General features: G+C 57.5%; 3 protein-coding genes across 3 annotated transcripts; all 3 read right to left on the reverse strand.

The window, feature by feature from the left end:
* Nucleotides 1-1,563: 1,563 nt before the first annotated feature.
* On the reverse strand, nt 1,564-3,009 carry PUF5 (putative pumillio protein 5; the record flags this gene model as incomplete). Its single annotated transcript, XM_001561892.2, has 1 exon — nt 1,564-3,009. The coding sequence occupies one exon, from the start codon at nt 3,007-3,009 to the stop codon at nt 1,564-1,566; it is 1,446 nt and encodes a 481-aa protein (XP_001561942.1).
* A 4,827-nt stretch (nt 3,010-7,836) lies between these two features.
* LBRM_06_0060 (conserved hypothetical protein) lies at nt 7,837-9,120 on the reverse strand (the record flags this gene model as incomplete). The annotated part of the gene is made up of 1 exon (XM_001561893.2): nt 7,837-9,120. The coding sequence occupies one exon, from the start codon at nt 9,118-9,120 to the stop codon at nt 7,837-7,839; it is 1,284 nt and encodes a 427-aa protein (XP_001561943.2).
* Nucleotides 9,121-10,560: 1,440 nt separating this feature from the next.
* LBRM_06_0070 (conserved hypothetical protein) lies at nt 10,561-11,907 on the reverse strand (the record flags this gene model as incomplete). Its single annotated transcript, XM_001561894.1, has 1 exon — nt 10,561-11,907. The coding sequence occupies one exon, from the start codon at nt 11,905-11,907 to the stop codon at nt 10,561-10,563; it is 1,347 nt and encodes a 448-aa protein (XP_001561944.1).
* Between the last annotated feature and the right edge of the window lie 1,845 nt (nt 11,908-13,752).

Here is a 13,752-nt window from a genome sequence, read left to right on the forward strand (position 1 = left end):
CTAAGCGAGAGGAGCGGGAAGAAATAATGATAGCTGTTCTTCCCGCAGTGTCTAGTCTTCGATGCAGCCTGAGCTCAACTTCGCTCGACACGGACCTGTCGAGCACCCAATCACGTTGTGCGAAGCAGCCGTAGGCACGTCGTTCAGCAATACGCCGGCTCGATCATCGGGGTACGACCTCTGCCTCAGACCCTGCCCACCCACCCGCCTCACAGGTCGCCTCGCGGCCGCACCCGCCATGCCGCTCCCCGCGTGGTACGTTTCTCCGGGTGGCCCAGGTCTCCTGCACCAGCAGGCAGCGAGGGCCTGGCGAGAGAGGCTCGAGTCACGACTCTCCCCATTATATGGATCTGTACAGGCATGCTCTCACTGCCGTGGGTCGCTCCGACGCCACACCACCCCGGACCTGGTCGCCGACATCCGCGGCGACACATCGAGCCGACCTCCCCATGTCGTAGGTGCCTGACCCTGCCACCGCCACAGGTGATTCGGCGTTAGCAGAGATGAGAGAGGTCAGCCCTGGCATCCGCACACAGAGTGGGGGAGCGGGGGGCACTGCACCCCTTGAGATGTCACACACTGAGACGTCCACACTTCATCAGGGCTTGATGCACAGAAGAAACACACACACACAAGAGAGAGAGAGAGACAAGTAGTGCGGAGGGCGTGGGTGAGGGTGAGGGCGGGCAACAGTGCACAGAGAGCGAAAAAGAAGGGTGGGGAAGCGGCGGACGAACAGAGCTGCGGCACAGCCCCAGAAACATTCTCCTCCTGTGCCGAGCGGTGCTCGCTTTCCTTTCCCCATTTCGTCACTCTCCGTCTAGCCACGAAAGAGGGGGAGGGACAACACGTACGCGGAAGTGGTGTTCTTGGGCGCATGTGCGTGATAGGGTGAAGAACGATAGAGGAAGAAAAGATGAGAGCGGGTGGGGGAGCACAAACAAAGAAGGGGGAGGACACAGGAGACGGTGGCGGCGGCGGCGAAGAGGCGAGGTGCAGAGAAAAGCTGGTGTTCAGTGAAAGCAGGTAAAACGGGGAGAGAGAGGGGAAGACAGGACGGAACAAGATACCTTGTTGAACGTACACACGTACCTTTGCGCAGATTGGAGAGGGTCCCCGCAAGAAACTAAACGCACAAGAAAAAGACAAGAAAGGAGAGAAGAGAGGGGGGCAATCCATCGACATCGCTGTTGTCATCAACCCAATTGACTCGCCGCCCCGTTGGCACATGCGCGTACATCGATAGCCACAGTGTCACGCCTAAACACAAGCGCCGGCGCACAAACTGTCAGAACATCGTGTTGCACCAAGGGGGGATCGACATGGGCACATACGCGCCGAGGTAATATGGAAGGCACCACTCGCTTTCATCTCTCTCGGCCACCATTTGCGCTCACTACTCAAACCACTCGCGTGCCCCTGGCCTTGTCTGCTTCGCCCTTTTTGTTGTCGAATACGCGACCTCCCTTGGCAAGCCGCTCCGTCTCTCTCGCTCGCTCTCCAGTCATTGCCCAGGGACAGAAGGGAAACTGATCTAGAAGAGAGAAAATCATTGGTGGCTCTCTACTTGGACGTAGCATCGACTGGGGTAGCGATTGCCGGGACCGGCTTGCTGTACAGGGCATCATAGCGACCCTTCAGCTTCGCCTCGATCCGGTGCCCATACGGACTTGTGTGCAAAAGTGGCGTGACGGCGTCGTAAATCAGCCCATACTCGTACTGGTTCACCGCGCTGCCAATCATCGCCTGCAGGACGTAATTGCCGAAGCTGTTCTGCATGAGGCACTGGAGGTGTGTCACGTCAAAGATGAGCTCGTTCACAATGCGCTGGCGCAAAGTTCCCTTGAGCATTCCCACAATCTTCTCCATCACGTTGGAGCTGTACTTATCACACGACAGCTCCACCCAGTGGCCCTGGAAGCTGCCAACCAAGTCGTTCAGCGAGACGTAGCCCTCTATGTTCTTGAGAATGCACTGCACCACGTAGTTACCAAACTGATTCTTGGCCAACGTGGAGAGGAGCGGCACGAGGGCGCTAATGAGCGTCCGCTTCTGGGCCGGCTTCGCGTACTCGATGATACGAATGATCGCTATGCAGCCCTGCTGCGTGACCGATAGAAGCTGGCAGTCCGACGTCACCACCTCAACGATGGGCATAAGCGCATCGGACTTGTGGTGCTCGAAGACCGCCTGCAGAACGCGGCGGGTGTGCTGTGTGGTGGTGGCCATCTGCCGAATGACTTTCGGGTCTATGTACGGCACCAGCGCCTCCATCTGCGGGGTTGAGATGTATTCGATGAGCGTGCGCGCGACGTGACAACCGTGCTGGTCCATCGCAACAGTGTTGAACTGCGGAACAAGTTCATCGTAAATCATCTGAATCTTATCAATGTGCTGCAGCCGGAGGACGTTGAGGAGAATGTGGCGGCCGCGGGACGACATCGCCGTCGAGGGAATGTTCCCAAGGATACTGAGGAACTGGTCTTCCAGCATGTTCGCCAGCGCGCCGGCCTCACCACAGCTGCCCTCCGACGCGGCGTACACCGGAAAGGTGCTGGCGCCGCTGGAGTGCGGCAGCGTTATGGCACTGGTGCGAGGCGCCGTCACGGTCGCGTAGGGCGAAGCGAAGGTGCCGCTCTCCATACTGGTGCTCTGCGAGAGGTACGTAGACGGGGTGGTGCAGGTAGAGGCGTAGGGGTTATGGGTGTACATCTTCGCTGAGTGCTTCGAAGAGTCAGAAGATTCGTGGCTGGCCGTCGGAATGAGCACTGTCGGACGGAGCACGTTCGCCGGCAGTGTCTGCGGGCTCTGCAACCCCACGGGCAGAGCGAGAGGCTGAGTCAGCACAGGGAAGGCGCTGGGGTTTGCCGTTGCGCTGCTGTAGTGTGAGCTGCGATACGGCTGTTGGCCCTTCTTCAGCGGCACCCCCGTCGACGTCAGCGGTTGCGCATCGGGGTAGTTTGACTTCAAAACCATCGAGGCGTAAAAGTTCTTCGAAGCACCAGACATAGTTGCGGATGAAGGGCGGGGTGACGGAAGAGAGGATGGTCGGTGTGGGTAGAGAGAGGAAGGGAAAGGAGCAAAAAGGGTTAACCGGATGATGGTCACAAGCGCGAAAAGAGGAAAAAGCCGCAGCGAGGTGAGTAAGGCGGTGCTTTCCAAACAAATTCAAAAAAAGGGGGAAAAGGAAAACTCTTCTCCGCCTGCTCTACTGATGTGGCCGTTGTTGCTGCTGGATGTGATAGGGGAGCCTTAAAGGGAGGGGGGAATAATCAACAAAGAGTGCCGGAGGCGGGAGAAAGAGGCGCGTGAGGCGTTCTGTATACGAGCGAGGAGGTGGAGGAGGAGAAGCGAAAGAGGAAAGGGTGAAGGTGAGAGAGACCTGGGGCGTCCTGACGTTGATGAACTCAACTGAAAGGGAAAAAAGTGTGCGGAGGAAAGACGAGAGGAACGAGGAGGGAAAGATGAGAGAAAAGGGGGGAGTGAAGGAAGAAAGGAGACAAGGAGGAGTGGTGGAAATGGTGAGAAGGAAGCACACACACACACACACACACACACACACACACACACACGCACAGACAAAGTCCCAGAAAGGGAGACAGAGAACGAATGTCACCTTCGCGCTCGCTCGTAGGCACCACTTCTACCGCAAGACGCTGATTCACAGACACACGTAGAGAGACAGATAAAGAGATAGACAGAACAGGAATGAGGAGAGGAGGAGGTAAAGTTGTAGACTGACTGCGTGTGCAGGCGTGTCTATCCTTGTGTGAATGGCAAAGAACAGAGGCGAAGAGAGGGCAGAGTTTTTGGGGGAGTGATAGGCGCCTTTTTGCTTCTCTTTTTAGAGATCAGAGGGCGAGGAGGCAGAAGACAGAAGACGGGGAGGGGGAGGCGACCGACAGTGCAGCAACACAAAAATGAAGGAAGGGGAAGGGTGGAGAGGAGAAGAGAGGAGACGAGATGTAATGCTTCGTATCGCTGCTGGGAGCTGCCGGGAGCTGCAGTGGTAAAGAGAGAGCGAGAGAGAGTCGCTGAGAGAGGAGAGAGTGAGGGGGTGGAGGACAGGGAGGCGAGAAGTGGAGCCGAAAAGAGGAGATTAGGAGGAGAAAAGGAAGGAGAGGAATGCAGTGTGAAGTGTGCTCGCTTCCTTACTTTTCCGCGCCCTTCTCCCTCCTGTTGTATACTGCTGCTGCGTATCCCTCTGCCTGCCGGGTGCCTTCCTCTCTCTCTCTGTGTAGTGCCCCTCTGTGTGTGTGCGTGTGGGTGGGTGGGTGGGTGGGTGGGTGGGTGTACCTTCTCAGAGCACACACGGAAAGAAAAGGGGAAACGAGCCAATAAGTGAAAATCGCACAATGACGACTTTCGGAAGACGGCGGGCCGGGGTGGGGGAGACGAACGACGTGAAAGAGGGGGGAGAGACGAGAAAAAGAAAGACAAATAAACAAAGGAGCGAGAGCGAGGGTGGGGTGGACGGGAGAGGGTGCGTTGATGAGTTGGCGCGGAAGATTGGGGGTGGGGGAGAGGGGGAGGAAAGCGGAGGGGACGTACTCGATCGGACACACACGCACACGCACACACACGCACACACGCACGCGCACACGAAGCAAGGAGCGCAATCAACGTATGACTGATTTCTTCTTTTTTTGGCTGGTCGTCGCCGTCGCCGTCGGTTTTATGGCTACAGAAGGTGAAAGGGAGAAGACGGAGGGAGGAAGACGTACATATGGTGGCAATGGATCTCACACAGAAGCGCACACGAGACCTGTGAAGCTAAACAAGATGCGTGGTGGTAGTGGCGAGAGTGGTGATGTGTGAGTGAGCAGCCAGAGAGAAAAAGACGGTCAAAGGGAAGAGATGAAAAACAGAAGGTAAGAGGGGGTTAGGAGGAGACAGGAGAGAGAGGCAGGCGGAGAGGGATGCGCTGTTCATGCGTCAGGGGGTGGCGGAAGTCGAGGTGACCAAGCGAACCACCAAAGATGTGGAGGGAAGAAGCAGAGATGGGGAGTACAGGTGTGTAGAAGACAGAGACACACACGTACAAGGGCTGAAGGAAGAGAAGGGGGAGGGACGGATGGTACCGGAAATCCTCTGCAAAAGGGTGTTGGCGAGGTATGAGCCCACATCCGGCGCGACGCGTTTCGCAGCATCCCGCCTTCTCCATATGTGAAGAGTCAACCATGACCCTTTGGGCTTCTTTGGACTACGACACACATACGCGCGCACATAGAAAGCGAGACGAGGCACACAGAGGAGATGAACAGCGAAGGGGGACAGAGGGAGAAGAGGAAGTAGGAAAGTAAGGGGGGAGGGCGGCGCAGAGGAGGAGGAGGACGGTCAATCCATGAGGCGCCCTCCAAGGCGCAAGAGAAGGAGTAAAAGAGAAGAGCACAGACACGATGAGTCACGCGAATCATAATGGGGAGACGCCAGGCGAAGCGGTCAAAAGGGAGCAAGAGACACGAGGCAACAGGCCAGCAACGCCATCGTCTGCACGATGGAAAAGGGGGGAGCCAACGGAAAGAGCACGCGAAAGAGAGAAGACGAGCAGCGGGCATGCACGCATACGAGGGGAGTGAAGCGGGGAATCTCGGCTTGACCGTGGAGGAAACAAAGGGAGGCAGAAGTAGGAAGAGGTCGTCGCGAATAAGAAGGAAACGCATCAACATAAAATTCGAGGAAGACACGGTGGGGGGGGGGGGGCTGAGAGGAAGAGGAGACGAGTGGCCTACGCCAAAGCGAGGAAGGCGATTTCAATCAACACTGCCCCACTGCTACAGACTATCCCCATTCCCGTCAAAGTCGCAGCCAAGCGAATTCCATCAGTCTTGGGCTCCGGTTCAGCAACTCTCCCCCGCCTCTCTCTCTCTCTGCACCCCCCGCACCACCCACCCACTCAGTTCTCTTCCTATGATACTCGCAAACGAAATATAGAGGGTGTGGAACAGAGAGAGAGAGGTGCCAACAGGGGCGCCGTGAGAAACGAGAAACAAAGTGGAGGCGCTCTTCGCCCCTTGACGATCGTGTTCCTCTGAGAGATACAGACTGCCGCGGCCGACATCTCGGAGGAAGTCCAAAAGAATAGCCTCACTAGCGAAGGCAGAGGTCAAGAGCGGAACACAAAACTAGAACGCGGAAGCGCGGCGTCTTTTCGGTTGGCGATACGCGTTCGAGCAACCAAAGAAAGCGCGCGCGTGTGTGTGTGTGCGGAAGCGAGAAGAAATATGCGAGGAGAGGGGAGGGAAGACAGGGAGCTGGAGAAGCACAGAACAGGAACCGAAAAAGAATGCTGAGTCAGCGAAGGGCAAGTATGGAGGGGGGAGGGGGGCAGCGGCAAACTGGGTACACGCGATGAGAGTAGAAGGGGGCGCGAAGCACGCAAACACCAAAGACGCAGTAAGCGAGAGGTACCGGAGGAGAGGCAGGGGGCGTGATGAGCAGCGGCCGAATGGAGTCGGCTTGGGGATTTGAACGCGAGCGAGAAGGTAAGAGAGAGACCCAAAGGAGGTGAAACATACATGCGAGAGATAAACATATACGCCAAAAAAACGCACAACAGAAGAAAAAGCACAAGAGCATCGAGGGCGGCGCAGGCGGGAGGCGATTCCGACAAGGTCCCTACGGATGGCCTCCACGTCAGTCGCGCGATCTGTCGATCGGCTGAGAACACAACGAATACAGTCAACAACGACAGAGAAAAAAGAGGAGAGCTGCCAACACATGGGCACAGCCAAAGAGGGGGAAAATGGTACAGCGGTGGCACGAGCAAGAGCAAGAGGAAGAGGAAGAAGCCAATTCAGGTGTGACAGTGCCATGAGAAGATATGTTTTGAAAGTACTGAGTAGGAAAAGAGGAAAGAATGTCGCCCACCCCACTCCCTCTTGCCTCTTGCCAGTTGATCTGCATCCTCGTTTCCTTTGTTGCTTGTATATGGGCGAGTGAATGAAATGCGCGTGTTCCTTTTCTTCCTCGGTGGATGTGAGCTGTGCGGCCCGCGATTCGCTGCTTTGCGCCTACAACGGCGACGCCTTTTCTGCTGGGTGTGCTCGTTTGGCGCACAGGAGGGAGGGGACAACGGATACTGCAAGAGAGGGCGCAACACATAAGACGAAAGGGCAAAACAAATGGCCGGCAGAGACTGGGAAAGCCTCGGCGCCCCCCCCCCCTCCCTTTCAGCCTGTGCGTAGATGTATGGGTGCGGTATTTCAGCTGAATGCATGCGTCGCTGTCACTCTCTCCCAGGGCGTCTGTCTGTCCCTCCCTTGCTCGATAGCCGCGCAGCAGCGCCTGTGAATGCCACCCCACGCTTGCCGGTCTCTCAAGAGCGAAGAAGACAAGAGGCAATTGGAGAATGCCCTTATACGTCCATGCGAACGCTACTACGGCGCCACAGAGAAACGAGGGAGAGGACGGAGAGACATACAACGCACGTGGAGGAAAAAATGCAACGGAGAAGAGAGCGGTGGGAAGAGGGGATAAAGAAGCGAGAAGCACAGACTGGCGGCCCCCCTCCCGAGACCTCCACCAAGCCGCGCATCAGTGTGCAACGACCACCGCCATCAAACAAAAAGTGTCACCAAAAGCTATAGTGCAACTCTAGCACACGCAGAGTGGGGGAGGAGGGGGAATGGCCGGCGTTTACCGAACCAAAGGCGAAACAAACCACACAAGACAGCAGCGTGGCGCGGAGATACATGGAGAGAGCGAATGAGCCGTGTATACATGCGGTGAGTTGCGGGGTTCCTTCGCGGTAACGTCGTGTAATGAGATACATCGCAGTCAGGCTCGTGCCCACTCACCCGCACGCCGCCAGTACCGCCGTTCACAACCGCACACTCACGCGGACTCGGCAGGACTCTGTCGACTGAAATGGTCGAATTCCCCTTCAAATGAGTCGAGGTTGTACGAGCTCGGCACCGGCCAGACCCATCGCCCAGCCTCCGTCTCGACGCTGCTGTCTGAGGGACCGCATCGTGTGGGGTGTGGCGGGTTGTGGGACATGACGCCTCCCTTCTCGACAGAACTAAGCAAGTTGAAGTGCAGGTAGGCGTCCTGCATTGGCGATGTGACGACGTTCGTCCCGCCCTTGGCCTCCGCCAGGAAGGGCGTCGCACATACCCCCTTGAACGTCGACGGCGAGTTGCCCATAGTTGTGTGGAAGCGACACGACGCGGCGGCAGGCGGCGGTGGTGACGGCTGCATTTCCGCGTTTGCCTGCTCGGATGTCGGTAGAGACAGTGCGCGCGATGCCGCAGGTCGGGGTAACCGGGGGGCGAGCGGCGGCGAGAGTGGCGGCGGGTACGACAAGTGAAGTAGTGAGTGCACCGTTTCCTGCTGCGGAAGAACGTCCGGCATGGGATGCACCTTTGGGAGCTGTGCACTGCGGCTCCACATTTTGCGGGCCTCCTCCGGCGTCTCGCCGTCGAGCGATACAGAGGCTGATGCAGCGACGCGCAGAGAGCTAAGTCGATTTACCGCATAGCGGCGCACATCCTCCTCGATGGAGTTAATCTGGTCGCTTGCATAGCGCCGGTTGTCCTGATCAAGATGACTGACTGCGGTGATCGCGAGTGATCGCCACTGCGCGCACTCGTATGCAGTAACCTCACCTTCACGACGGAGCTTTTCGAGTTGGTTAAATAGCTTTCGATTGCGCTTGTCCATCGCCTCTAGAAGGTGCGCGGCGGCGACACTCTTCGCTTCGGCGTTGCTCGCCTTTGCCTTCCACACATCGGTCTCCTTCTGAACACGTAGTTGCTGAGCGTACAGCTGCTCTGAAGTGGTGCTCAGCTCTGCGCACAGCTTGTCGACGCGGTCGTTGAGCTTCGTGTTCTCGCCCTCCAGCGTCCCTACGCGGCGTCGCAGCTGCACCTCAGTTTCGTAGGAAAGCGTGCCTTTGCTCACGCTCGACTTGCGCGCAGCCTCTGTGAGCTTCAAGTCTGCCTCTCGCTGTTGGTCTTCCAGCTCCTCGACGCGCTCCTTGAGCGTGCTAACGAGCTCCTTCTGGCGAAAGATAATGAGTTGTTGCTCATTGATGGTCTGCAGCGTGAGGACATCAAGGCCGCCAACGGGTGTTGCCTTGGCACTACCGCACCCGCTACCCCCCAGTGTGTCCTGCATGGCACCAGAACCGTCAGAGGAGAGGGCGCGGTGTGTATGTTTGTGTGTGAAGGTAAGCACGGGATCTAAGCAAACCAACACGATTTCATGTCCGGACACCGGCTGCGCTTCGCACTAACGGAGGAGAGAAAGAGGTCGCACACACCGAGAGAGACGTACAAAACAGAAGAACAAACAACAACAAGAAGAAAAGGAAGGACGGCACGCACAGGCACAGCAACGACACCAGGGCGGGGTGGTGGGTAAACCTCTCAGCAGCTTTCTAAGAATGCGAGGACGTGGAGGAACGAGAGGACAGTTTTGATGTAGCAAAGCAATACACCTACAGGCAGGCTCGAAACGCGCGTTGGCCAGAGGTGCTTCACTGGATGGTTGGTTCACTGAGCAGTCAGTGCTGAAGAGCGCGAGAGGACGGTCTTTGAAGAACAATGAGCGCGCACTTCTGTCGTTCGTGCTCCTTTTTCTGCTTTGGATGCCTCGAAAGGAGGCACATGCGTGTGAGCGCAGACACACGGGTGTGTGGTGATTAGCGATCGAGGAAAAGCGCTGATGATGCACACGACGACAGAAAGAGAAGCAACGTCGGAGAGAGAGAGAGGGAGAGAGAGAGGGGGGTGGGGGGGATAGAGAAGATTCTCAGCCAATGGCACGCACGCATGCACGGAGACAGCGAGAAGAAGGCACGTATACACTCGGCAAGTCAGCAAAATTAAAGTGAGCGGGCCCTCCGTTGACGTACTCAACACCTGTGTGTATGCCTTTACATATGAGAGTAAGAGAGAGGCATGCGCGAGGAGGTGACGGAAGACGATGACACCGATGCGTACCGAGAGACCGCATGTGGGGCTGTCCCAGGAAGAGGAGAGAGACGTGTGTGCACGACAGGGTAGAAAAGAAACGGCCAACGATAATAGCTGTGGCAGGGGGTGGGGCGGGGGGCACGTGCCCAACAGCCACCGTAGAGAGAGAAGGAAGCAAGAGAAAGAGAGACATGGAAAGAGGTGAAGGAGCTGAGAAGAGGGACACTCTCTGAGAGGTGAGCGCATGCAGAAGAAGGGCGTAATACGCGTCAGCAACAGAGAATGTGTGTTGTGTGTGTGCGTCTCTCTACCTCTGCCATCGCGCGTGCGGGAGCGTCGGTCGGCGAAGGACGTGAGAGTGCATCAGCTAGAGACGGGCCCGCTGCATCGCCCGCAGATTAAACACCGCCATGCATGCACTGCATCCATGGCGACAATCGATGTGGCGCACGCAAGCAAGAGTCAGAGATATCGGGAGAAGTCGGAGTCGATGCGGAGTGGCGCAGCAGGAAGCAACACGACATATGAGCACAAAGACACGTGGAGTACACCCACTCGCAGCACAGCGAGAACACGAGGGAAAAAATGCCCGTCAGCTCAGCAGCGCACACGCTTTTCTCCGCCGTATCCTGGCGCACGCTCAGGCCAGCGCTACGGAAGCCGACATGCACTCGAGTGTCGCGTGCACCACCGTGACGCGTAGATCCTCGATATCGAGGAAGCCGTTGTCATCCGTGCGCATACTCGAGGGGCTCTTTAAGAACCTCACCCGGCGAGAGACCGCTGCACCGTGTCTGGCGTCCAGATACTGGTTGCACGTCGTCTCCACTGATGGAAGGTCATAACCGCTCTGGTAATGGAGCCCAATGGTGAAGCTCAACTTTGTGGTGCGATCCACGACACAGAACGTGGCCGTTCTAGGCATCGGTGGTGAAGGCGGCGGCGGCAGTGTGGTACCGTCACCCGGCGCCGTCAGTCCTCTGCAGCTCACGCTGACGTCGATCGGGCTGCCAAAGTCCGCCATGAGTCCCAGGACCAGCTTCATGAAGTGCAACGGCTCGCGGATGCGGCGGTAGAGCGCCCGCTCCAGCCGTGGAATGTAGTCCAGAAAGCCGGCGCGCTGGTGCGCCATCGTTAGTCGGGGAAGGCCCTGCAAATTGACGCAGCTATGCAGTAATGGGATGAGAGAGTCGGCAGCATTTCCCTCCGTCTTGGCATCCGCCTCCCCAGCAGCAGCAGCATCACGGAGGCGCAACACCACCGACTCCGCAATGAGAGTAATCCTCCCAGTCCGCTGAGCCGTGCGGAAGCATGCGTGCACGTCAACCTCGACGCCAGTCAACTGATAAGATGGCCTCCACTTGGCATGGGACACCTTGCAATAGAGAACTGCTAAGTTGCTCAAGGATTGAAACACCTTCAGTGAATGCTTTGTGAGGAGTAGCGGTATGGTAAAGCTGATGAGATGGTCGCCGCTGACGTCCACTGTCGGCGCGACAAGACCGTGCACTGGGCGCTGCCCGTCTGCCGTACCAATCAGCTTCGACACTGAGTCGTATTCGAGAAAGAGCGCCGGGGAGGCGCTGCGCAGGTGGGCAATGAAGTGCGCTGCGTAGTACGACGCATAGCAGGCCTCCATCCAGCGTTTTAGTCGTGCCTGGTACGCTGCCAGAGCCTCGCCAGGCACCTGTGACGGCCGCGGCTGCGCTGTGAGGAAGGTGTAGTCGATAACCTCGCTCTTATCATTCATGGCGCTCACTTTCGCGTCGTAGAACACAAAGTCGAGCTGAACCCCTTCGTCCTCCGTCCACATGCCGTCACCATGTGACTGCTGCTGCTGCTGTCGTCGCTGCTCTTGCTGAAAGATGCGCGCCGCATCAGCGGTGGCGGAGGCCAGCAGCAGGCTGTGCGCCTCTACAATAAACCATGACACGTTGCACACCGACACGCCGGCAACAACGAGCACGTCGTTGTGGATTAGGGTCATGTTGATAGTGGTGGAACGTTGTCGACCCCTTTGAGTCTCTGTGATGCATGTATGGTGTCGTGTTACTCCCGTCTGCCTGTGTATAGAGAAGGGGAGAGGAGACAGAGCGAGCCAAGCACAGAGCAAGCACAGGCACGCACGCTACACACGCATGTCGGAGGAAGAAGAGAACTGCAGTGCACCGTCCGTGCAGGCACGCATGCACACTCAGCACTACACAGCAAAACACCTGCGCGAAAGGAATGTACGGTGCCAGAGGGGATCACACAGAGCAACGACAAGCGATCAGCCGGGGGAGGGTTGGCCTTGCCTGCGTCTGCGTGATGACGTGCGACAAGTTGGATGGGGAAAGAAGGCGGGCGGGACATGGGTAAATGAGGCCCTTGAGCGGGTGAGAGGGAGGAGCACGAATGGCGTCGTGACAGGCGGGCATGAAGGGAACTGGCGCAACACCCTTCCCACGAGCGGAGGCATAACTAGGCACACCTGGCAGTGCACGTCAGCCACCAGGCCCGTAGGCACAAAGAGAGGCGAGTGCTTACACAGGCTGTGCCGTATGCCTCCATGCATCCCCTCAGCACCGAGGGGTCACGTCAAGGTGATCCGGCGTTGCCAGCGGGGGGCAGCAACTTTCTCGCACGCGCTTATGCTGCCGCTGTTGACTGTGCAACGCATGCATTGTGGCGCGTATTCCGCCACGGTGCAGTCTCATGAGAAAGGCAGAAAAGTGGGACACATTGCGAAATAGAGCGCGCATGAATTGAGAAAACCGGAGCGTAAGCGGATGTATGTGCGTATGGCTCGCAGCCAGAGGTCGGAAGACGGAGACACGCAGGAGTAACGCAAGTGAAGTGGCCTGCGCCGCAGAGCAGCGGCAGCGACGGGTGTCAACGGGAGTCCTCCTCGTCCCCCTCCGACGCCGATATCGTCTCTCAACACAAACACACAACCACTCGCACTCACTGCGGTCACCAGAATAAAGAGAGTAAGACGGAGAAGAGAAGCGCGCCAAGAAGACGAGATGCATAGCAGCAGCAGTTTAACCCCGTGCGCTACACGAAAAGAGGGAGGAGAAGAGGAGGAGCAGGAAACAACGGCTTGACTCCACCTCTCCCGTTCCTCCCTCCTAGCCCACTCGTCCCCATTGTCAGGGACTCATATGCATGAACGCACACACGCACCAACAGCGCCATTCTTTCCATGGAGCACACACACACTCGTGACGAGCTCACACATCACCTGCATAACGTCCTTCGTTGTACGCACTTCTGCGAAGGCTGACATGCAGTCCTCCCCGAGGTGCAATCCCCTCCGGATCCTTTTTCTCCCCTCATCATCCGCTTCTCCAGCTCTCCGCCCCACGGCTTGTCCGTGTCTACGTGCGCGCCTCTTCGTGGGAGACTGCTGCTCACCGCGGCTTCGAGAAGCTGACAGAGAGGAAGCGAAACGAACACGAAGACACGTACACACACCAGCGCCAATGCACATTCCAAGAGAGGCAAAGGGGGGGGGATAGAAATCGTCAGTGTGGGTACGAGGACCGGACCCTCGCGTACAGGACGAAGGATCGCGGCTTCAAGGACGGAACACAATGACGACGCCACCGCCACCCACGTGTGCACAGAGATGCGCACGCACATACAAACGCAGAGAGCCACCTGTGGGTCTTCGAGGAGACAAGATGTGGTGGTGGTGGTGGGGAGTTCGGTGACGGGAAAACGTGTTCGACCCACTCCCCAAGCTGGCCTGCCCTAATATCAGCCATATCGTTGGAGGAAGAACGGTGCGAGGCGAGAATTTCGGGATGATGACAACAGCAGCTGCGAGTAAGAACGGAGAGTTGTG

This window comes from Leishmania braziliensis, chromosome 6 (genome assembly GCF_000002845.2).
Source record: "Leishmania braziliensis MHOM/BR/75/M2904 complete genome, chromosome 6".
NCBI classification, from domain to species: Eukaryota; Euglenozoa; class Kinetoplastea; order Trypanosomatida; family Trypanosomatidae; genus Leishmania; species Leishmania braziliensis.